This window comes from Xenopus tropicalis, chromosome 6 (assembly GCF_000004195.4).
Source record: "Xenopus tropicalis strain Nigerian chromosome 6, UCB_Xtro_10.0, whole genome shotgun sequence".
Lineage (NCBI taxonomy): Eukaryota > Metazoa > Chordata > Amphibia > Anura > Pipidae > Xenopus > Xenopus tropicalis.
Window position 1 is genome coordinate 7783436 of NC_030682.2, and position 25337 is coordinate 7808772.

General features: G+C 48.2%; 1 protein-coding gene across 1 annotated transcript; it reads left to right on the forward strand.

The window, feature by feature from the left end:
* Nucleotides 1-1588: 1588 nt before the first annotated feature.
* On the forward strand, nt 1589-22181 carry gars1 (glycyl-tRNA synthetase 1). Its single transcript, NM_001007491.1, is given in 17 exon segments — nt 1589-1875; nt 10085-10186; nt 10641-10743; nt 11313-11454; nt 11848-11936; nt 12291-12367; nt 13135-13280; nt 13401-13550; nt 14079-14241; nt 14371-14535; nt 16383-16490; nt 16708-16853; nt 19440-19525; nt 20464-20573; nt 20751-20844; nt 21282-21472; nt 21869-22181. Coding segments are annotated over 17 exon segments (2238 nt in total). The 5' UTR covers nt 1589-1635; the 3' UTR covers nt 21995-22181.
* The last annotated feature ends 3156 nt before the right edge of the window (nt 22182-25337 follow it).

Below are 25337 nucleotides of genomic sequence, written 5' to 3' on the forward strand. Positions count from 1 at the left end.
CCCCCCTCACCCCCAGCAGCCGATCAGCAGAACAATGGGAAGGGAGCAAGATAGCAGCTCCCAGTAGGTATCAGAATAGCACTCAATAGTAAGAAATCCAAGTCCGGCTTGGGACTCCTCCAGTTACATGGGAGTAGGAGAAACAATAGGTTAGCTGAAAGCAGTTTTAATGAGTAGCGCTGGCTGAAAGCTCAGACTCAGGCACACTTTACTGCTGCGCTGCAAGTTGGAGTGATATCCCCCCCCCTCACCCCCAGCAGCCGATCAGCAGAACAATGGGAAGGGAGCAAGATAGCAGCTCCCAGTAGGTATCAGAATAGCACTCAATAGTAAGAAATCCAAGTCTGGCTTGGGACTCCTCCAGTTACATGGGAGTAGGAGAAACAATAGGTTAGCTGAAAGCAGTTCTAATGTGTAGCGCTGGCTGAAAGCTCAGACTCAGGCACAATGCACTGAGATGGCGCCTACACACCAATATTACAGCTACAAATACATTTGTTGGTTCAAGAATAAAAGGTTAAATGGCAGAGGGAATTATTTGCTGTGTAACAGTGTCATTTAGAAATAAAAAGTGCCCCATAAATATCATGGCAGTGTCCCTTTTAATCCATAGTGCTTTCATTTCTTTTGGTGTTACTGTTCCTTTGTTGCAAAACTGAATTTAAAGGTGAATTTAATGTCCGTTTTGCCAAAAATCAAGCAGTTAGCAGTTTAAAACTGTAAAATGATCAGCAACACACGGGAGGCAATGTTTGTGTTCAGTGACTTGGATAGAACTGAGGGAGCAAAGTCCGAGCCAAGTGCCCCAGGAGCATTTACACACGGGGGACTACAGAGCGACAAACACCAGCCCAACTCTTATTCCCCTTACTGACAGGGCTGCCAGATTTATTTTTCTAAACCAGGCAAAGTCAGTCCTGAAACCAGCCTAAAACTAGCCAAAAGCCACTTTGAAAGTAGCCCAAAAATAGCCTAATATGCTTAATGAAAAAAATGTCTAAAAAAACTGCCTTTATAAAGCGTATAATCACTACCCGTGCCCTGCGCCCCCTCTCCAGTTACTGGGATGGCTGATAATTCCCTCTGTGCCCAGTCCCTGCAGGTTACAGTAGTTTTGCTGCTTCAGGTTCAGCAAAGAGGAATAGAAAAGGGAGCTTCTGTCTATAATTGCATGCTGGGTATTGTAGTTTTATATTTAGCTTAGCTGTAGGCTAATAGTAAGATACAAACTACATTACCCAGCATGCACTGGGATAGGGACGTCAGAGGAAAAAAAACATTAGCTAGTTTCAAAACTACAAACCCGCCAAAAATTAGTCCAAATTTGCACTTTGGCGGGTTTGTACTTGGGAAACCCGCCCGGGCTTTAAATTAGTAGCCCAATTTAGCGGAAAACCCGCCAACCTGGCACCCCTGCTTACAGGATATCATGCGAATACTATTTATACACAGTGACAGCTAGGGTCGGGCAAGGCTTCCCTTTCCCAAGATGGCCGACGCGCCATTTTGCGTTCCACCGCTGCGTTCCAAAGCCGTCATCCGCAAGGGGACATGCCGGTGCTGCAAAGTGTCGCGCCTGCAGGTGTTGGTTTGCGGCGCGGTGCTGAGATTTCATCATGCAGTGAGTGAGTGCCCATGCTTCTGCTCCGAGCCCTCCCCGCCCTCCTGCTGCACCGCCAGCCCCGCTCTCTACGCACCTCCCTCCTTCCTCTCCTCTCCCGGCGGGGCAAAGCCAGCTCCCCAGCAGCCCCAGCCCGACACCGGCAGCACCTCCGCCCGGTACCACTCACCCGTCCAGCAGCGCCCAGCAGCACCATGCAGCCCGCAAGTGTGGAGGAACAGCTGGCACCGCTCAGACTGGCAGTCAGAGAGCAGGTGAGGGATTGGCCGGGGGGCACACATTGGGCACCATGGGCAGAATAATACCCCCCATGCATGTATTATGGTTATATAGGGCAGGGGGACCCCAACCATTACACTGGCCCCTGGGGCAAAGGCAGGTTTGCATAATAAAGGGTTAATTTAGGGTTTCATTATGGTTATTAATATTGAGCATCAATGTTCAACCCTCCAGCTGCTGCTGAACTGCAACTCCCCACTATCCCTTCCTTACAGCCTGCATGTCCCATATATATATATATATATATATACAAACAGAGTACCGCACACATAGGGACTTAATGAAAAAACAAAAAAGGTTTATTGAAAAAGATCCGACGTTTCGAGCACCAACTGTGCTCTTCCTCAGGGACAAACCCACACATATATATATATATACAGCCAGCACCAAGGGTCCTGTAGTTCAAATCAATATTAGGGTATTCTGCAGGTATGGGACCTATTATCCAGAATGCTCGGGACCTGGGGTTTTCCTTTTCCGGATAAGGGATCTTTCCATAATTTGGATCTTCATACCTTAAGTCTCTTAAAGAATAATTTAAATATTGAATAAACCCAATAGGGCTGTTCTGACCACAATAAGGGGTAATTATATCTTAGTTGGGATCAAGTACAGGTACTGTTTTATTATTACAGAGAAAAGGGAATCATTTAACCATTAAATAAACCCAATAGGGCTGTTCTGCCCCCAATAAGGGGTAATTATATCTTAGTTGGGATCAAGTACAGGTACTGTTTTATTATTACAGAGAAAAGGGAATCATTTAACCATGAAATAAACCCAATAGGGCTGTTCTGCCCCAATAAGGGGTAATTATATCTTAGTTGGGATCAAGTACAGGTACTGTTTTATTATTACAGAGAAAAGGGAATCATTTAACCATTAAATAAACCCAATAGGGCTGTTCTGCCCCCAATAAGGGGTAATTATATCTTAGTTGGGATCAAGTACAGGTACTGTTTTATTATTACAGAGAAAAGGGAATCATTTAACCATTAAATAAACCCAATAGGGCTGTTCTGCCCCCAATAAGGGGTAATTATATCTTAGTTGGGATCAAGTACAGGTACTGTTTTATTATTACAGAGAAAAGGGAATCATTTAACCATGAAATAAACCCAATAGGGCTGTTCTGCCCCCAATAAGGGGTAATTATATCTTAGTTGGGATCAAGTACAGGTACTGTTTTATTATTACAGAGAAAAGGGAATCATTTAACCATGAAATAAACCCAATAGGGCTGTTCTGCCCCAATAAGGGGTAATTATATCTTAGTTGGGATCAAGTACAGGTACTGTTTTATTATTACAGAGAAAAGGGAATCATTTAACCATTAAATAAACCCAATAGGGCTGTTCTGCCCCAATAAGGGGTAATTATATCTTAGTTGGGATCAATTACAGGTACTGTTTTATTATTACAGAGAAAAAGCAAAGCATTCTTAAAAATCTGAATTATTAGATTAAAATGGAATCTATGGGAGCGCTGCATACATCATAAGTAGCGCTTTATAAATAAAGATATACATACATACATACATATATAGAGACCATACTAGTGCACCCCACTAACAAAAGCAGAACCTGGGTGCAAAATACTGGGGAAGTAGTGTCAGCACTGACAGGGTTTGATATTATTAAAGAAATCAATATAAAAAAAAAGGGAACATTGCAAACCTCAACGTTTCAGTCCCCCACAGGGACTTGCATTAGGAGGCAAAATGAAGCAAGTACATATATCTATATATCTATGTATATATATCAATTTGATCATTTTCCCTACAGACCAACCTGTGAATTATATTCGTATAAACGGTGCTCAGTGAAGTAATTTCTGTCACATGACCCAGTAAAACGTAATATTATAAAAAAGTACCCCCTGTTGTAAAATATGAGGATATTAGAAGTCACCTCTTACATGGCCATGGAACTCCAATATCCCTATATTTTACAACAGGGGGTACTTTATTCACTATATATTATAAGGAACTCCTCGGGGGCTTATAATACCCCTATATGTTACAATAGGGGGCACTTTATTCACTATATATTATAAGGAACTCCTCGGGGGCTTATAATATCCCTATATGTTACAATAGGGGGTACTTTATTCACTATATATTATAAGGAACTCCTCGGGGGCTTATAATACCCCTATATGTTACAATAGGGGGCACTTTATTCACTATATATTATAAGGAACTCCTCGGGGGCTTATAATATCCCTATATGTTACAATAGGGGGTACTTTATTCACTATATATTATAAGGAACTCCTCGGGGACTTATAATATCCCTATATGTTACAATAGGGGGTACTTTATTCACTATATATTATAAGGAACTCCTCGGGGACTTATAATATCCCTATATGTTACAATAGGGGGTACTTTATTCACTATATATTATAAGGAACTCCTCGGGGACTTATAATATCCCTATATGTTACAATAGGGGGTACTTTATTCACTATATATTATAAGGAACTCCTCGGGGACTTATAATATCCTTATATGTTACAATAGGGGGTACTTTATTCACTATATATTATAAGGAACTCCTCGGGGCTTATAATATCCCTATATGTTACAATAGGGGGCACTTTATTCACTATATATTATAAGTAACTCCTCGGGGGCTTATAATATCCCTATATGTTACAATAGGGGGTACTTTATTCACTGTATAATGCCGGCTTCCGGAGGGGCCCCCAGCCCATGTAGGATGCTGCTGCTGCCATGGAAATGCCTGACTGACAGTTTGCCCAGGGATAGGGATGCCAGATGGCTCACAGTAACTTGAGAGTCAGAGGAATACAGGATTATAATTCTAAGCTGTGCCAGATAAGCCTGCCCATGGCTCTGGGGCTTCTGGGAACTGTAGTTCAGAGGGATGAAATGATCCTTACTGTGCATCGTAGTGTCAGACAGTGGTTAGAGGGCCGTGCCCAGGGGAGTGTGCCGTTGCTGGGCCACAGGGGTATGTGCCGTTGCTGGGCCACAGGGGTATGTGCCGTTGCTGGGCCACAGGGGTATGTGCCGTTGCTGGGCCACAGGGGTATGTGCCGTTGCTGGGCCACAGGGGTATGTGCCGTTGCTGGGCCACAGGGGTATGTGCCGTTGCTGGGCCACAGGGGTATGTGCCGTTGCTGGGCCACAGGGGTATGTGCCGTTGCTGGGCCACAGGGGTGTGTGCCGTTGCTGGGCCACAGGGGTGTGTGCCGTTGCTGGGCCACAGGGGTGTGTGCCGTTGCTGGGCCACAGGGGAGTGTGCCGTTGCTGGGCCACAGGGGTGTGTGCCGTTGCTGGGCCACAGGGGTATGTGCCGTTGCTGGGCCACAGGGGTGTGTGCCGTTGCTGGGCCACAGGGGAGTGTGCCGTTGCTGGGCCACAGGGGTATGTGCCGTTGCTGGGCCACAGGGGTGTGTGCCGTTGCTGGGCCACAGGGGTATGTGCCGTTGCTGGGCCACAGGGGAGTGTGCCGTTGCTGGGCCACAGGGGTGTGTGCCGTTGCTGGGCCACAGGGGTATGTGCCGTTGCTGGGCCACAGGGGTATGTGCCGTTGCTGGGCCACAGGGGAGTGTGCCGTTGCTGGGCCACAGGGGTATGTGCCGTTGCTGGGCCACAGGGGTGTGTGCCGTTGCTGGGCCACAGGGGTGTGTGCCGTTGCTGGGCCACAGGGGTGTGTGCCGTTGCTGGGCCACAGGGGTGTGTGCCGGCCCTGCACCATGCTGAATAGTTTGAATCAAGTGATTAAACATTTATTTATTTTGGAATAATCCCTCAGCGTGGTACTTGGGGGTGTTTCTGTACTGCAGCCAAAGCATTGACAGACTGTGTGTGTGTAGTACTGTAACTCCCAGCATCCCCTGTTCCCTGCCCCAAAGAAGCTACTGCCCAAGTTGAACATGAAAAAAATAAAAAATAAATTTTGTGCTGTTTAAGGGAGGGGTTCCCATGGGTGGGGTTTATGGCTGAGCGAAACAGGAACAAGGCTGAGTTATACAGGGAACTCGGAGTATCACTCATGTATTATAAGGGATACTGTACCCCCTACTGTAAATGATAAGGATATTAGCAGTCACTGAGGGGTTCTGTGCCCATATAAAGGCACAAGGCTGCAGGCTGAGTTATACAGGGAACTCGGAGTATCACTCATGTATTATAAGGGATACTGTACCCCTACTGTAAATGATAAGGATATTAGCAGTCACTGAGGGGTTCTGTGCCCCCCATATAAAGGCACAAGGCTGCAGGCTGAGTTATACAGGGAACTCTGAGTATCACTCATGTATTATAAGGGATAATGTACCCCCTACTGTAAATGATAAGGATATTAGCAGTCACTGAGGGGTTCTGTGCCCATATAAAGGCACAAGGCTGCAGGCTGAGTTATACAGGGAACTCGGAGTATCACTCATGTATTATAAGGGATACTGTACCCCCTACTGTAAATGATAAGGATATTAGCAGTCACTGAGGGGTTCTGTGCCCATATAAAGGCACAAGGCTGCAGGCTGAGTTATACAGGGAACTCTGAGTATCACTCATGTATTATAAGGGATAATGTACCCCCTACTGTAAATGATAAGGATATTAGAAGTCACTGAGGGGTTCTGTGCCCCCCATATAAAGGCACAAGGCTGCAGGCTGAGTTATACAGGGAACTCTGAGTATCACTCGTGTATTATAAGGGATAATGTACCCCCTACTGTAAATGATAAGGATATTAGCAGTCACTGAGGGGTTCTGTGCCCATATAAAGGCACAAGGCTGCAGGCTGAGTTATACAGGGAACTCTGAGTATCACTCATGTATTATAAGGGATAATGTACCCCCTACAGTAAATGATAAGGATATTAGCAGTCACTGAGGGGTTCTGTGCCCCCCATATAAAGGCACAAGGCTGCAGGCTGAGTTATACAGGGAACTCTGAGTATCACTCATGTATTATAAGGGATAATGTACCCCCTACAGTAAATGATAAGGATATTAGCAGTCACTGAGGGGTCCTGTTCTCCCAATTTCTTAGACCCTCTTAATGCAAACTTTAAGCAGCCAATAAGAAAGCCCTGCTTTTGTCTGTATCTCGGGGGCTTCTTCGAAGACCAGAGGAGGCCCCCCGGCATCAGTCTGTACATACAGTGCCAGTTCTTGGCAGTGGAGCTGATAGTCGCTGTGCCATGGAATTGTTAGTGTTGGGGGTAGGATGTTGCAATAAATATACACAGTAACAAAGATAGAGACACAAGGGTAAGGGGATCCCTCTTCTGAAGAGCTTACAATCTAAGTAGTAGTCTGAACATATCCTGCTGTGTGTAGGTGGAGCCACATGTTGGGACTATTAGTTTCACAACAGCCTGAGAGCAACACGTGAAATCACCTGCTAGTGACAGTCCCTAAGGCTGTTTAGGTTAAAGCAAACTGTAACTCCCTTCCTCCGTTGCTGGGCCGAGGTGTTGGGAGTTGTAGTTTCGCTGCAACATGAAGAGCTGCCTGAGCCGGAAGTGTGGGAAGGATATAAATACCCTGCGTGTCTGTGCCAGGGAGGCAGAACGAAAGTGCAAGTAACTCGTGAAACAAGAAATCACATTTCACTTACAGGAACTGACTGGGGGTCATCGCCCTTTCTCTTGTACTACCCCTCCCCTCCAGGCAGGGGCGCTGTTCCCTTCAGGGACTGTCAGAGATGGAGCGGTGCTGGGGGTGGGGGTGATACAGTGCACACAGGATAGAGAGAGGCATTAAAGGGGGGGGGGGTCACCTTCAGGTTAATATAAAATGTGGCCTATTCGTAGCAGCCTTTCAGTTGGTCTTCCTTATTTTATTTTTACAGGTTTTTAAATTATTTGCTTTCCACTTCTGACTCCTTGCAGCTTTCTAATGGGGGTCACTGACCCCGGCAGCCAAAAACCTATTGCTCTGTGAGGCTCCAGTTTTATTGTTACTTTTTATTCTTTATCTTTCTATTTAGTCCCTCTACTATTTATATTCCAGTCTCACGTTCATACCACTGCCTGGTTGCTAGGTTAAATTGGAGCATAGCAACCAAAAACCTGCCAAATTAACTGGGGAGCTGCTGAACATAAATCTAAAAGCCGCAAATAATAAAAAAAAAATGAAGACCAATTGCAACTATGTCAACTATTCTCCAAGAGGTTTAGCCTGAGGATGGGAAATTCACTGAGCGCTTAGGGTCATATTGGAATAACATGTACCCCCCACTATAAATGATAAGGATATTAGCAGTCACTGAGGGGTTCTGTGCCCATATAAAGGCACAAGGCTGCAGGCTGAGTTATACAGGGAACTCTGAGTATCACTCATGTATTATAAGGGATAATGTACCCCCTACTGTAAATGATAAGGATATTAGCAGTCACTGAGGGGTTCTGTGCCCCCCATATAAAGGCACAAGGCTGCAGGCTGAGTTATACAGGGAACTCTGAGTATCACTCATGTATTATAAGGGATAATGTACCCCCTACTGTAAATGATAAGGATATTAGCAGTCACTGAGGGGTTCTGTGCCCCCCATATAAAGGCACAAGGCTGCAGGCTGAGTTATACAGGGAACTCTGAGTATCACTCATGTATTATAAGGGATAATGTACCCCCTACTGTAAATGATAAGGATATTAGCAGTCACTGAGGGGTTCTGTGCCCATATAAAGGCACAAGGCTGCAGGCTGAGTTATACAGGGAACTCTGAGTATCACTCATGTATTATAAGGGATAATGTACCCCCTACTGTAAATGATAAGGATATTAGCAGTCACTGAGGGGTTCTGTGCCCATATAAAGGCACAAGGCTGCAGGCTGAGTTATACAGGGAACTCTGAGTATCACTCATGTATTATAAGGGATACTGTATCCCCTACTGTAAATGATAAGGATATTAGCAGTCACTGAGGGGTTCTGTGCCCATATAAAGGCACAAGGCTGCAGGCTGAGTTATACAGGGAACTCTGAGTATCACTCGTGTATTATAAGGGATAATGTACCCCCTACTGTAAATGATAAGGATATTAGCAGTCACTGAGGGGTTCTGTGTTCAGTTGTTCCCTGTGGCAGACAGAAGGCGAGTATTTTGCAGTTTCTCTGCTTGGAATTTGGGATGTTCTGTGGCCCCTCCCCCTGCCACGTTAACCTGAGCCTCCGCTCTGTCTCCCACTGCTCCTTCTCTGCTCCTCATCCTCCCCCTGCTCCTTCCTCTGTCTCCCTGAGTGTAAGGCTTATGGTTATGCACAGGGATCTTATATATATATATATATATATCATATTAACCAATAACTGACCAATACCAAAACCAATAACTGTCATTAAACAGCTACAGTTCTCCCCTTATCCCTTAATGATTGAAATATGAGTGCTTTAGTGTGTTGTGTCAGTATAGGGATTCCCCTGTACTAAGCACAATTCAGCAGGAACAGCCCCCTAAGTTTCCTCATAGCCTGTACAGAGAGATACCATAAAACTATGGCACATAGGGATTCCCCTGTACTAAGCACAATTCAGCAGGAACAGCCCCCTAAGTTTGCTCATAGCCTGTACAGAGAGATACCATAAAACTATGGCACATAGGGATTCCCCTGTACTAAGCACAATTCAGCAGGAACAGCCCCCTAAGTTTGCTCATAGCCTGTACAGAGAGATACCATAAAACTATGGCACATAGGGATTCCCCTGTACTAAGCACAATTCAGCAGGAACAGCCCCCCCCCCCCCCCAGTGTCTGTGCCTGAGAGTGGTCCTGTTATACCAGTGAGACCCAGTACAGCAATGAGATCACAGTAATGGGATGTTGGTGTCTCAGCTCAGCGCTTACATAGGGATTACACATAATGACAGTTATAATAACAGGGGATTAGGATGGGGAAGCTCTGGCTTTAGTGCTGCATCATTACGGCCGGCCGGGCAACACCAAGTGTATAGTACGGGGGGCAACTCCTAGTGCATCTGTGGCGCTTACCCATCAGGCAGCAGTGTCTGTAGTATTTTTATAAAGAGCGTTGAATAACTTGCAGCAGGAACTGCCCCACTGGCTTTGGCTTATGTTTTTCCCTATTAAATATACAAATGTAAATCGGAAATAACTGTTTGGTTTAGTTACTCTTTAATAACATTAAGTGTAGCAGGTGGAGCTTGCCTGTCCATATTGTAACCAGCGCTGTCTGTCCCGCCAGGGGGATATAGTCCGGAAGCTGAAAGAGGAGAAGGCGCCGCAGGTGGATGTGGATCGCGCGGTGGCGGAGCTGAAAGCGAGAAAAAGAACATTAGAAGCGAAGGTAAAACCATCCTCTTCCTCCATTGCATCTTTGCTTCCTTCCTTCTCTGACCAATAGGGTGGGGGGAATCCCCGGGCCCCTGTTTATACCTGTGCCCATACATGTAAACATGTCAGCAGATCTCTCATTCAAAACACTGCCTGGTTGCTAGGATAATTTAGACCCTAGCAACCAGATAGTGGCTAAAATTCCAACTGGAGAGTTGCTGAACAAAAAGCAAAGTAATTCAAATATAGTAAAACATGAAGACCAATTGCAAATTGTCTCAGGATATCGCTCTCTACATCATACTAAAAGCTAACTCACAGGGGAAAACCTTCACGTTTGGGTTTAGTATGTAACTATTCTTAGCAACCTTTCAATTGGTCGGTTTTTTTTTTTTATTTTTAAATATTTTCATTCTGCCGTTCCTCGAACCTTCAGCCTTTGTTCATGCCCGTTTGGTGTTTTCCAGGAATTATCCCTCCAGCCAAAAGATGACATCGTGGACCGGGCTAAAATGGAGGACACGCTGAAAAGGCGATTCTTTTACGATCAAGCTTTTGCCATTTACGGAGGTACCCGACGGGCACTGCGCTCTGCAGAAGGGGGCAGGACACGGGCAGGGGGCGGGACACGGGCAGTGGGCGTGTGGAATAAAGGATTGTTGTAATGAGCAACTGTGCGCCGGGCCCCTCTGGGGAAAGGGGGGCACACCTACTCGGCTCTCCTTCCAACCACCTGTTATTGGAGCTCCCTATAGATCCTCTCAGGTCCCTGTCTGGGTTTCACATGAGGGGTGGGCGTGTCCTAACGGTCCCTGCCAGAAGCACAGTAGGAGGGGGAGAGCCAATCGCAGCCCTGCAGTCACACAAGCACAGACAGGCTTCAGTTCCCTATCAGGTCATCCTAGCTGCTGATTGGTTCCTATCCTACAGTGCCGCCGCCCCCCTGCACAGCCTGGGAAAGGCACCAGGAAGTGGCACAGATGGGCGGGGCTAGTGGGGTTTTTGGATAAATTTTCAATAAATCAGCCTGAAACCCTACTGTTTAAAGCCCATTCCTTCTATATTTAGATGAGTACAATTCATTGGCCTAACGTTGTTTTTCACACAATACTTCCCCTTTAACCTGGTTCCCCCTGTAGGTGTGAGCGGACTGTATGACTTTGGGCCGGTGGGGTGCGCGCTAAAGAATAACATCATTCAGATATGGCGGCAGCACTTCATCCAGGAGGAGCAGATCCTAGAGATCGACTGCACCATGCTGACGCCAGAGCCGGTACTCAAGTACGTCCCCCGCCGCTATTTAGTATTGGGAAAGCCGCAGGTTTGATAGCCAATGCCGGTGCCACCCAGGCCCGCTGGGTCAGCCTACAAGGTTCTGCACCCAGACTCAGTGGGGCTCATTGGCAGTTATCCATGGCAACCAATCAGGTGTTTGATTTCACTGTTTTGCTTAGAGCTGGGTTAAAAAAAATCCCCTAACCACTGATTGGTTGCTATGGGTTACTGCCCAGGTGCAAAATTGCCCAGTGTTTATAAATGAGCCCCAGTGTTTATTGTTTTTCTGGGACGGAAAGACAATGCCATGAATGCGAGTGCAGTGATTGGCTGATGCCTCCATTGTATGGTTTGAGATAGGCCCCGACTCAGCTGTGGGTTTAACCCCTCCCGTTGCAGGACCTCTGGGCACGTGGACAAGTTTGCCGATTACATGGTGAAAGACGTCAAGAATGGAGAGTGCTTTCGGGCCGACCATCTCTTAAAAGGTGAACTTGATGCAGTTTTTGTTTAATGCATGAATTGAATAGGAAATGCCATGGGGCAACTCGCACTGGCAATTGTCACCCAAAAACAGCGCTGTGATTGGTTTCCTGACCAAATTGAACTCCTCCCAGAATGGTACCTATAGACTGTTACAAATGGGGGGGGGTGACAAAGCTTCTGGGAGCTTTCCATTCCTGGGTGGGGGGCACAGGACTCACACATTGTTGGTTGGGAAATGTGCGACCAATCAGAACCCAGGTATCTGCTGAAAATGACCCAGAAGAGATCAGATAGATTTTTTTGAGAAAACGCAGAAAATAGGCAAATTGCATGAATTCTATGTGTTTGTAATGCAGCCCACCTGCAGAAACTAATGGCCGACAAGAAGTGCCCAGCCGAAAAGAAGCAGGAAATGGAAAGTGTTTTAACCCAGGTGAGTGCAACACAGAAATGCCTGTCAGATTGTGATCCTGCAGTATAAATGCCTGTCAGATTGTCATCCTGGGGTATAAATGCCTGTCAGATTGTGATCCTGCAATATAAATGCCTGTCTGATTGTGATCCTGGGGTATAAATGCCTGTCAGATTGTGATCCTGCGGTATAAATGCCTGTCAGATTGTGATCCTGCAGTATAAATGCTTGTCTGATTGTGATCCTGCGGTATAAATGCCTGTCAGATTGTGATCCTGCAGTATAAATGCCTGTCAGATTGTGATCCTGCGGTATAAATGCCTGTCAGATTGTGATCCTGCAGTATAAATGCCTGTCTGATTGTGATCCTGGGGTATAAATGCCTGTCAGATTGTGATCCTGCGGTATAAATGCCTGTCTGATTGTGATCCTGCTGTATAAATGCCTGTCAGATTGTGATCCTGCAGTATAAATGCTTGTCTGATTGTGATCCTGCGGTATAAATGCCTGTCAGATTGTGATCCTGCAGTATAAATGCCTGTCAGATTGTGATCCTGCGGTATAAATGCCTGTCAGATTGTGATCCTGCAGTATAAATGCCTGTCAGATTGTGATCCTGCAGTATAAATGCCTGTCAGATTGTGATCCTGCAGTATAAATTCCTGTCAGATTATGATCCTACATTAAAAATGCCTGTCAGATTGTGATCCTACATTAAAAATGCCTGTCAGATTGTGATCCTGCATTATCACTCATTTTGGTTTAACCCCTGCTTCCCTGCTGCACAGATGGACAATTACAACCAGCAAGATCTGGCCGACCTCTTTGTCACGTACAACGTGAAATCTCCCATCACATTAAATGACCTGACGCCTCCCGTCTCTTTCAATCTGATGTTCCAGACTTCTATCGGACCCGGCGGGAACATGCCCGGGTATGGGGCTAGGGGGGCAGGGTGCCAGTGTATACACAGTATGGAGATTTAGATATCGGAGGAACTGGTCCCTTTGTGGGTTTTTGTGGCTGACTTTGCCTTTTGCCTCCATCGCTACAGATATTTGAGACCAGAAACCGCACAGGGAATCTTCCTCAACTTCAAGCGCCTTCTGGAATTCAACCAGGGAAAGTTGCCCTTTGCTGCCGCACAGATCGGGAACTCCTTCAGGAACGAGATCTCCCCGCGTTCCGGGCTCATCAGAGTACGGTGAGTAAATGGCCCCCATAATGCAGATCCTATGTACCCCTCTCTTAATGGGGGCAAATAAAACTGTACAGAAGCCGTAGGGCTTTAGTTACCCTTTACTGAATGGAACATTCTGCCTTTTAGGCTCTTGGCTTTACTCCAGGGTGGAACCTGGTAGTTGGGATCACTATTATGCAGGGTGTAGCCAGGGTAAGTGGGCGGCGGGTATGTGCACATATTAAGTCAGCTCACTGTTGGCATCACGGAGCTGTGTTTGCCCAGGAGCAGTAACCCATAGCAACCAATCACAATTTACTGGTCACCTGTTTAAAAGCAATTATCTTATTGGTTGCTATGGGTTACTGCTCTTGGGCAAACCTAGTGCTGTTTATTACATAACCCCATAAAAGAGATAAGTTCAGCTTATTCTAAGGGGTCAGTTGGCTTGGGGTGCGGGGGATCTTGGCGCAAACCTGCACACGTGGTCATTAACACGATTTAAGGCCCAAATAACAGTCCGTGCTGATTGGTCGTGTTGCTGTGTTTCAGGGAGTTCACCATGGCAGAGATAGAACACTTTGTGGATCCCAATGAAAAGATTCACCCCAAGTTTGGGAACTTGGCCGATTTAATCCTCACCCTCTATTCGTCCAAGGCTCAGCTGAGCGGGGAGTCGGCGCATAAAATGCGACTGGGGGATGCGGTTGAACAGGTGAATGAAGCATAGGACTGATGTTACCTGCAGACTAATGGGGCCGTGCCATAAAAATCACCGGGTCTAGTAACCCATAGCAACCACTCTGCCCTGTTGCATTTCAGTGACCTGTGTTTGTGCTTTCAGGGTGTGATCAATAACTCAGTTCTAGGCTATTTCATCGGGCGGATCTACCTGTACCTGACTAAGGTCGGCATCTCCCCCGAAAAACTGCGCTTCAGGCAGCACATGGAGAATGAAATGGCGCATTACGCCTGCGACTGCTGGGACGCCGAAGCCAAAACCTCCTATGTAAGTAGGCTTTGCTTCCATTTGCCCCTTGTACGTAAGTGCCGTTACATGCAGCTGCCCCCCCTATTAGCATTAATGTCCTGCATGTTCCTTAATGCCCCCTGCCCAAGGCAAATGCCCCCTCTCTTCCCTACAGAGAGCCCTGCCCAAGGCAAATGCCCCTCTCTCTTCCCTACAGAGAGCCCCGCCCAAGGCAAATGCCCCCTCTCTTCCCTACAGAGAGCCTGCCCAAGGCAAATGCCCCCTCTCTTCCCTACAGAGAGCCCTGCCCAAGGCAAATGCCCCTCTCTCTTCCCTACAGAGAGCCCCGCCCAAGGCAAATGCCCCCCTCTCTGCCCTACAGAGAGCCTGCCCAAGGCAAATGCCCCCCTCTCTTCCCTACAGAGAGCCCCGCCCAAGGCAAATGCCCCCCTCTCTTCCCTACAGAGAGCCCCGCCCAAGGCAAATGCCCCCCTCTCTTCCCTACAGAGATCCCCGCCCAAGGCAAATGCCCCCCTCTCTTCCCTACAGAGAGCCCCGCCCAAGGCAAATGCCCCTCTCTCTTCCCTACAGAGAGCCCCGCCCAAGGCAAATGCCCCTCTCTCTTCCCTACAGAGAGCCCCGCCCAAGGCAAATGCCCCCCTCTCTTCCCTACAGAGAGCCCCGCCCAAGGCAAATGCCCCCCTCTCTTCCCTACAGAGATCCCCGCCCAAGGCAAATGCCCCCCTCTCTTCCCTACAGTGAGCCTGCCCAAGGCAAATGCCCCTCTCTCTTCCCTACAGAGAGCCCTGCCCAAGGCAAATGCCCCCCTCTCTTCCCTACAGAGATCCCCGCCCAAGGCAAATGCCCCCCTCTCTTCCCTACAGTGAGCCTGCCCAAGGCAAATGCCCCCTCTCTCTTCCCTACAGAGAGCCTGCCCAAGGCAAATGCCCCCTCTCTCTTCCCTACAGAGAGCCCCGCCCAAGGCAAATGCCCCCTCTCTCTTCCTACAGAGAGCCTGCCCAAGGCAAATGCCCCCTCTCTCTTCCCTACAGAGAGCCCCGCCCAAGGCAAATGCCCCCTCTCTCGTCCCTACAGAGAGCCCCGCCCAAGGCAAATGTCCCCTCTCGTCCCTACAGAGAGCCTGCCCAAGGCAAATGCCCCCTCTCTCTTCCCTACAGAGAGCCTGCCCAAGGCAAATGTCCCCTCTCGTCCCTACAGAGAGCCTGCCCAAGGCAAATGCCCCCTCTCTCTTCCCTACAGAGAGCCCCGCCCAAGGCAAATGTCCCCTCTCGTCCCTACAGAGAGCCTGCCCAAGGCAAATGCCCCCTCTCTCTTCCCTACAGAGAGCCTGCCCAAGGCAAATGCCCCCCTCTCTTCCCTACAGTGAGCCTGCCCAAGGCAAATGCCCCCTCTCTCTTCCCTACAGAGAGCCCCGCCCAAGGCAAATGCCCCCTCTCTCTTCCCTACAGAGAGCCCCGCCCAAGGCAAATGCCCCCTCTCTCTTCCCTACAGAGAGCCTGCCCAAGGCAAATGCCCCTCTCTCTTCCCTACAGAGAGCCCTGCCCAAGGCAAATGCCCCCCCTCTCTTCCCTACAGAGAGCCCTGCCCAAGGCAAATGCCCCCTCTCTCTTCCCTACAGAGAGCCCTGCCCAAGGCAAATGCCCCCCCTCTCTTCCCTACAGTGAGCCCCGCCCAAGGCAAATGCCCCCTCTCTTCCCTACAGAGAGCCCTGCCCAAGGCAAATGCCCCCTCTCTTCCCTACAGTGAGCCTGCCCAAGGCAAATGCCCCCTCTCTTCCCTATGACAAGCCCTGCTCATGGGGTAACTGCATTATGAATTGCCCCCTCTCTCTGGGAATGGCTTCGGACCCTCTCATTCTCTTGCAGGGCTGGATAGAAATCGTGGGCTGCGCCGACCGGTCCTGTTACGACCTTTCCTGCCACGCCAGAGCCACCAAAGTGCCCCTTGTTGCCGAGAAACCCCTCAAAGAACCAATATCCTTTGCCAGTGACTTTCAGTTGGGTCCCATGTAGTGCGACCCCTCTATACCCGGTGTGTAGCCCCCCCGCTGCCCCCCAGCCTCAGAGGCCAGTGCTGCCAGGGGATGCTGGGAGCTGTTTGTACAATGGCTGGAGGGACGCAGGTGCCCTGCCTTTGGGACAGTCTGTGTATTTGGTCGTGCCTCCATGTTTTTCCTTGACAGCCGCGCACAAAACCATAGACGTTACCCAGTTTGACGCCAGCAAGAGCGCCATTGGCAAAGCGTACAAGAAAGATGCCAAGTTGGTGCTCGAGTACCTCGCTATCTGCGACGAGTGCTTCATCTTAGAGCAGGAGAAACTTCTACAGGAAAAAGGGTAAGTGGTCTGGGGCGGAGTTATACAGGGGGCTCTGGGTATCACTCATGTATTATAAGGGATAATGTACCCCCTACTGTAAATGATAAGGATATTAGCAGTCACTGAGGGGTTCTGTGCCCCCCATATAAAGGCACAAGGCTGCAGGCTGAGTTATACAGGGAACTCTGAGTATCACTCATGTATTATAAGGGATAATGTACCCCCTACTGTAAATGATAAGGATATTAGCAGTCACTGAGGGGTTCTGTGCCCATATAAAGGCACAAGGCTGCAGGCTGAGTTATACAGGGGGCTCTGGGTATCACTCATGTATTATAAGGGATAATGTACCCCCTACTGTAAATGATAAGGATATTAGCAGTCACTGAGGGGTTCTGTGCCCCCCATATAAAGGCACAAGGCTGCAGGCTGAGTTATACAGGGAACTCTGAGTATCACTCATGTATTATAAGGGATAATGTACCCCCTACTGTAAATGATAAGGATATTAGCAGTCACTGAGGGGTTCTGTGCCCATATAAAGGCACAAGGCTGCAGGCTGAGTTATACAGGGAACTCTGAGTATCACTCATGTATTATACGGGATAATGTACCCCCTACTGTAAATGATAAGGATATTAGCAGTCACTGAGGGGTTCTGTGCCCATATAAAGGCACAAGGCTGCAGGCTGAGTTATACAGGGAACTCTGAGTATCACTCATGTATTATAAGGGATAATGTACCCCCTACTGTAAATGATAAGGATATTAGCAGTCACTGAGGGGTTCTGTGCCCATATAAAGGCACAAGGCTGCAGGCTGAGTTATACAGGGAACTCTGAGTATCACTCATGTATTATAAGGGATACTGTACCCCCTACTGTAAATGATAAGGATATTAGCAGTCACTGAGGGTTCTTTGCCCATATAAAGGCACAAGGCTTTACCAGCTAGATGCTTCTGGAAGATCTGTTTCTTAGAAATGTCTTAGAATTTATTTAAACCTTAATAAAACCCAGTACCACTCAGTACAAGGTGCTGTTACAGACAGTAAATCTACCCAAACTGAAGAATTGCCTGTTGATATAGGATGGTGGGGGGTTGGGGTGGGAGATAGCTGGATTGGACTCCCTGACCCCCCTGCCCCAGTTTAGCAATACAGTTGGACTGGTGCCACTAGCAGTGTAAGTGGAAGACATCTAGGGAAGTGATTGGGTGCTGCTTGCTGCTGTTTTTTGTAAGAAATACACTTTATTTTTCAATAGAAAGAGTTTGAAAAAACAACAGCGCCACCTACTGGGCAGTTTGGCTAACTGGAGGCAGTTGGCAGAGAATGAAGTTCCTTCTGGTCCTTGGATGTCGCTCTGCTTAGAACTGACAGAGAATTATCATTATTATATTATTATTGTCTGTTCTGCATGCAGTTGGCTCCAATGTGCAGCAGGTGGCGCTGTCGTTGTACATTTATGATCGTAGCAGCGTAAAAACTGCTTGAACTCTGGGGGAGAAAATCAATGTCAACTGCAAACGTACTGAAAAGGTCCAGATTACCGTAGAGACCAGTGAATGGTTTGAAGGAGAGACTGGGATGTGAATAGAAAGAGTAAAAAGTAACTGTAACAATAAAACTAGAGCCTCACAGAGCAATAGCTACATAGGCTCTGGGATCTACCGCCTGGCACGCTCGGGGCACATAGGCTCTGGGATGTACCACCTGGCACGCTCGGGGCACATAGGCTCTGGGATGTACCATCTGGCACGCTCGGGGCACATAGGCTCTGGGATGTACCACCTGGCGCACTCGGGGCACATAGGCTCTGGGATCTACCGCCTGGCACGCTCGGGGCACATAGGCTCTGGGATGTACTATCTGGCACGCTCGGGGCACATAGGCTCTGGGATGTACCACCTGGCGCACTCGGGGCACATAGGCTCTGGGATCTACCACCTGGCACGCTCGGGGCACATAGGCTCTGTGATGTACCACCTGGCACGCTCGGGGCACATAGGCTCTGGGATGTACCACCTGTCGCGCTTGAGGCACATAGGCTCTGGGATCTACCACCTGGCACGCTCGGGGCACATAGGCTCTGGGATGTACCACCTGTCGCGCTCGAGGCACATAGGCTCTGGGATCTACCACCTGTCGCACTCGGGGCACATAGGCTCTGGGATCTACCACCTGGCACGCTCGGGGCACATAGGCTCTGGGATGTACCACCTGGCGCACTCGGGGCTCATAGGCTCTGGGATGTACCACCTGTCGCACTCGGGGCACATAGGCTCTGGGATCTACCACCTAGCACGCTCGTGGCACATAGGCTCTGGGATCTACCACCTAGCACGCTCGTGGCACATAGGCTCTCATAGGGCATTAGCCAATCAGAAACAAGATGGGACTATTAGGGGGATATTAAATTGATCACCATTCTCTAATTATGTGATACAAGCTTTCCCTAGGGCAGGAACCTATAACAGCCAATCAGCATGTAGAAAATGAACTGGTCACCTGTTTAAAAGCAAATCTCTTATTGGCTTGGGGAGAGCAGTGCCTGTTATTATTACTCACAGGGATAAGATCTTATTGTGTTTATTTCTTTGCAGGGAATTCTCCATTGAAACAGAAGGGAAAACGTTTTTGCTGACTAAGGACATGGTGTCTGTCAAGAAATTCCAGAAAACCATACACGGTAATTGGCCGGTTTTACACACATTTTCATTGCTCGGACTGGGAGAGTCGGCCATTGGGAATCATCTAGTGCCCCCCACTGTCCCTGCTGGTATTAAACTACACTTCCCAGCATCCCCTGATACCCCCTGAGTATATGAGATTGCTTGGCAGATACCCCTATAGGCTAAGGGTACATGGGGGGGGGGTTCTATTAGACGATAGGGGGGTCTTGTCCAGATTTATAAATATAAACGGGTGGGGCAAAAATGGTCGCTGTGTGAATCATTCTTTGCTGCATTTATTAATAATATCTCCCCCCCCCCCACAACCCCGTTTGCTGTATATAATATCCTCAAGTATTGGCCCCATATTATTTGTACATTGCCTTGTTGCCCCCCAAGTAAGACAGTGGGGGTCATTTGTAAACACTGGGCAAATGTGGCCCCTGAGCAGTAACCACGGCAACCAATCATTGATAGTTTGCTATGGGTCATTGCAAATGCGGTTATAAAGGCAAACATGTTGCATCCAAGGCTGTAATTGGCCCCCGTGTATTCTGTATTGTGTGCAGAGCTGCCCCCCTCCCCGGCCTGGTTGGTATGTCCCATTATGGCTGAATAGAATGGGTACTGGAGTCATTGTATTGCTGGGCTTATTGTACGGATATGTACGGGCTCTGCCTCCCACGCTTGGGAACCCAACAATGCGCCGCTCTGCGACTTTACCGGCGCGACACAATAGCGCAGACCTTGGCCGGATAATACAGCGACCAAGGCCGACGCTTCAATAAGCTTTTTACCTGTTGCCATGGGAACGGGTGGCACTGGAACCAGGGGACCTTGAGCTGCAATTAAGCGCAGTTACACGCGTCCCTTTATTTGGCCCGTTACCGGGGGGGGGGGGTCTGGCGGAATCGTCTCATTGCTAATCGTGTCGCAATTTTTATTTTTTTTCCAGTCGAGGAGATCGTGCCCAATGTCATAGAGCCGTCGTTTGGCCTGGGGAGGATCATGTACACCGTTTTCGAGCACACATTCCAAGTCCGACAGGGAGATGAGCAGAGAACGGTAATAAGCCCCCCCATAAGGTGCCAAAAAGTTAACTCATTACTCACCAGAAAAGAAGCTGCCATGTTGTGTGGCCCTTGTAGCTGCTGTACTCTGTGCCGGCCACTAGGTGGCCCTACTGTATCAGCACAACTGCACATACCGCTACTTGTAAATCTGTTGCTTCTGTTCCCACAGTTCTTCACCTTCCCGGCCATAGTGGCCCCGTACAAGTGTTCCGTGCTGCCGCTGAGCCAGAACCTGGAGTTCATGCCGTTTGTTAAAGAGCTGTGTAAGTAATGGCTGCCCCGTGGCACCGTTTATACGGGAAAAGCTGCCAATATGCCAATAAGCGGCTGCTGTTTGTGTGTTGTCAGCTGTTTCCTACTGAGCACAGGGCAAGTGTTTGTGCTCCTCTGTAGCAGGACTACAGTTCCCAGCATGCTCTTCTGCAGTTCTGCCCAAGGTGGTGCAATAGGTAGAGCGCCCTCTGTGGTCAGTCAGGGACTGAATGCTCTGACTGGCAATGTACCAGCAGGGGGGGATAATGAGCCCCATGGCTGCCCCCCAGAGATGTGCCACTGGCCTGGTGCAAGAGGATTAGGTGGATTCTGATTTAGCTGACAGTAATACCCCCCCCCCCCAAACACCCTTTATAGACTGCATTTGCCCTTAAGTATCCCTGGGGCCAGTGTTTCTGTAGCTAAATGCAGTGTTCTGGCCCCGCAGCCGACGCCTTGACCAAGAATGGCGTGTCCCACAAAGTGGACGATTCCTCCGGCTCCATCGGGAGGCGCTATGCGCGGACGGACGAGATCGGCGTGGCCTTTGGGATCACCATCGACTTCGATACAGTGAACCGGACCCCTCACACAGCCACTCTCCGGGACCGGGATTCCATGAGGCAGATCCGAGCTGCGGTAATACAGATATTTATTCATTTGTGCCACACATCAGCTGAACTGGGCAGAACGGGGTGTCTGGGCGTGGCTAATTTGGTGTCTGGGCGTGGCTAATTTTGTGCCTGGGCTAAATTGGTGTGGGGGGGGGGGGGGAGTCTAATTTGGTGCCTGGGCTAATTTGGTTTCTGGGCGGGTGTAATTTGGTGATGGGGCGGGGCTAATTTGGTGTCTGGGTGGGGCTAATGTGTAGTTAAAGGGTCACTGTAGCTTAATTGCATATTATGAAATATTGGGGCGAGTGTAGAATCGGGTTCCATGGTGCCCGTCCCATTGTGCAGGTTCACTCTTGCCTGAGCTGCCATTGTTCCTGCCGTCAGTCTCCCCTATTAATAACATTTGTGCCGTTGCCCATAGGTTTCTGAGCTGCCGGGGATCGTCAGGGACTTGGCCAATGGCTGCCTGACGTGGGCGGAAGTGGAGACCCAATACCCGGTATTCGAGGGACAGGAGACGAGCAAAAAGGACACCTCGGAGGAGTGACCGCCCCTTCCTGCTCTCGGGAACACAAACGCCACTTTTTACCATTGCTGTTAATATCAACTCCCCCCTTTTATCCGCATAAAAATAAAGGGAAAGTAACGGCATTATTTATTGCCGACAGGGACTCTCCTTAATTGTAACCACAACCCAATTCCATTACGGTATTAAATATGTTTGAAATATCAAATATTATTCTCTCGCGTTCATTCCTTGGGGCGGAACAGTCTGACCGAGGCACAGAAATGTCTGTAGAACTCTCCCAAATGACTGCCTCCAACTGGGGTAGACATAGCAATCAGCATAGCTGGGCGGAAGTTGGAGCCAAACTGACCCCTGCAGCTGAACTGCCTGACCCACATAAGTCCATTTAGCCATGTTGAAGCAGCAGTTGGACCCAAACTGACCCTTGCTGCTGAACTGCCTGACCCACATAAGTCCAATTAGCCGTGCTCAAGCGGCAGTTGGACCCAAACTGACCCCTGCAGCTGAACTGCCTGACTGCCATATGTCCATTTAGCCATGCTGAAGCAGCATTGGACCCAAACTGACCCCTGCAGCTGAACTGCCTGACCCACATAAGTCCATTTAGCCATGTTGAAGCAGCATTGGACCCAAACTGACCCCTGCAGCTGAACTGCCTGACCCACATAAATCCATTTAGCCATGTTGAAGCAGCATTGGACCCAAACTGACCCTTGCAGCTGAACTGCCTGACTGCCATATGTCCATTTAGCCATGCTAAATGGAAATTTTTCTTGAATCATTGAGTGGTACAAGAAAACTACTGAACAAATAATAAGCTTGATTGTATGGGGGGGGGGGGGGGGTATACAATCAAGCTCATTATTTGTTCAGTAGTTTTCTTGTACCACTCAATGATTAGGGAAAAATGAGACTTAAGGCGCATTAGGGATTTTCTGCTGCTGCTGCTTGAACTCACCAGAAGATGGCGCTCCAGCTCAGAATGAATGATATTGGCATTATATCAGCAGTGCAGAGACTAAATCTTCAATAGGAAGAAAAGTACCTGGTGCTGTAAACGAGAAAAGGCTAATTTATTAATGGCAGTAATTGCCCCACCGCAGGGCTAATGCCCTAATAAGTCGGCCATGATTACAGCCGCACACCCTCTCTGTGCCCATTAGGGCCAAGATCTGAGGTGGGGAAACATGAATATGTAATGCTGAGATGTAACACTGCTGCCTGTGGGGAAGCTTTGAATTAACTAGAACATGGGGGGGATTTATCATTTGCTTTAGTTCATTCAATGTTTCCTACGGGCACCTCTACGGGGGGGGGGTATTGTGCCACGTGTCCGAGCTCCCTCCAAAGGGCACCAATCATTGTGGGAGTAGGCCCTGACCAATCCCAGCTTGTTTTTTTGTAACACAATTATTTTCACCATGTAAGTGCCTGAGGTGCTGTATCACCCACATTCATAATATATATATATTGAATAAAGTACCCCCTATTGTAACATATAGGGATATTATAAGTCCCCGAGGAGTTCCATGACCTCGGGGACTTATAATATCCCTATATGTTACAATAGGGGGTACTTTATTCACTATATATTATAAGGAACCCCTCGGGGGCTTATAATATCCCTATATGTTACAATAGGGGGCACTTTATTCACTATATATTATAAGGAACTCCTCTGTGACTTATAATATCCCTATATGTTACAATAGGGGGTACTTTATTCACTATATATTATAAGGAACTCCTCGGGGGCTTATAATATCCCTATATGTTACAATAGGGGGTACTTTATTCACTATATATTATAAGGAACTCCTCGGGGGCTTATAATATCCCTATATGTTACAATAGGGGGTACTTTATTCACTATATATTATAAGGAACTCCTCGGGGACTTATAATATCCCTATATGTTACAATAGGGGGCACTTTATTCACTATATATTATAAGGAACTCCTCGGGGGGCTTATAATATCCTTATATGTTACAATAGGGGGCACTTTATTCACTATATATTATAAGGAACTCCTCGGGGACTTATAATATCCCTATATGTTACAATAGGGGGCACTTTATTCACTATATATTATAAGGAACTCCTCGGGGGCTTATAATATCCCTAATTAGCAATGCTGCAGACTGAACTGATTTCTGTGCAGCCATGTAGCAGGCATCTAAATGAATTGCTAACTAGCCATGCAGGATATGGAACCCATAGGTGGCAGCTATTAAATGGGTGAGGGGGCACCCCTAGTACAGATGCTGTAGGGTGTCGGTTATGACCTCGGATAGCTCAGTTTTTCAAGGGACTGATGAAGGTGTAGTGTCTGTCCCAAAGGGATTCTGGGAGAGGGATTACAAGGGGTTAAACAAAAGCATAGGAAACGCTATTTGCCAATCACCCCCCTGTCAGGATCACTCAGCGCATTTCGCTTGCGGAGTCGATTATTCCCTATAACCTTTATTTCTTTAATATTCATTTTTTTAAATGAAAATGAAGCCAAATGCGGAATGGGAGGGTAATTAAAAAGCAATTGCCTGCAAACACCTGCACCCACTGCATCTGCATTATTAACGAGCTGCGCTGCTGCATTAACATTTAGATGGCTGCAATCTTCCTATCAACCCCCCCCCAACCCATCCGAGCGCTTAATTACTGGCACGATGATTAGGCCTTCATACGAGGCCGACACTTCCATTGGTTACGCAGATTTAATTCATTCCCCCGCCAGGTTTGCTTGGGATCCTTTGATGGAGTAACGATCAGTGATTATGCACAACTGATGTCTGGGAAGGAACTCACATTGCCTGGAACTATTTCACTCTAATTACACCTTGACTAGTACAGTAGGGTAAGCTGGGATAGAGTAGGGATAGGGGGGAGTAGGGATAGAGTAAGGATAGGGGAGGGATAGAGTAGGGATAGGGGAGGGATAGAGTAGGGATAGAGTAGGGATAGGGGAGGGCTAGAGTAGGGATAGGGGAGGGATAGAGTAGGGATAGGGGAGGGCTAGAGTAGGGATAGGGGAGGGATAGAGTAGGGATAGGGGAGGGATAGAGTAGGGATAGGGTAGGGATAGAGTAGGGATAGGGGAGGGATAGAGTAGGGATAGGGGAGGGATAGAGTAGGGATAGGGGAGGGCTAGAGTAGGGATAGGGGAGGGCTAGAGTAGGGATAGGGGAGGGATAGAGTAGGGATAGGGGAGGGATAGAGTAGGGATAGGGTAGGGATAGAGTAGGGATAGGGGAGGGCTAGAGTAGGGATATGGGAGGGATAGAGTAGGGATATGGGAGGGATAGAGTAGAGATATGGGAGGGATAGAGTAGGGATATGGGAGGAATAGAGTAGGGATATGG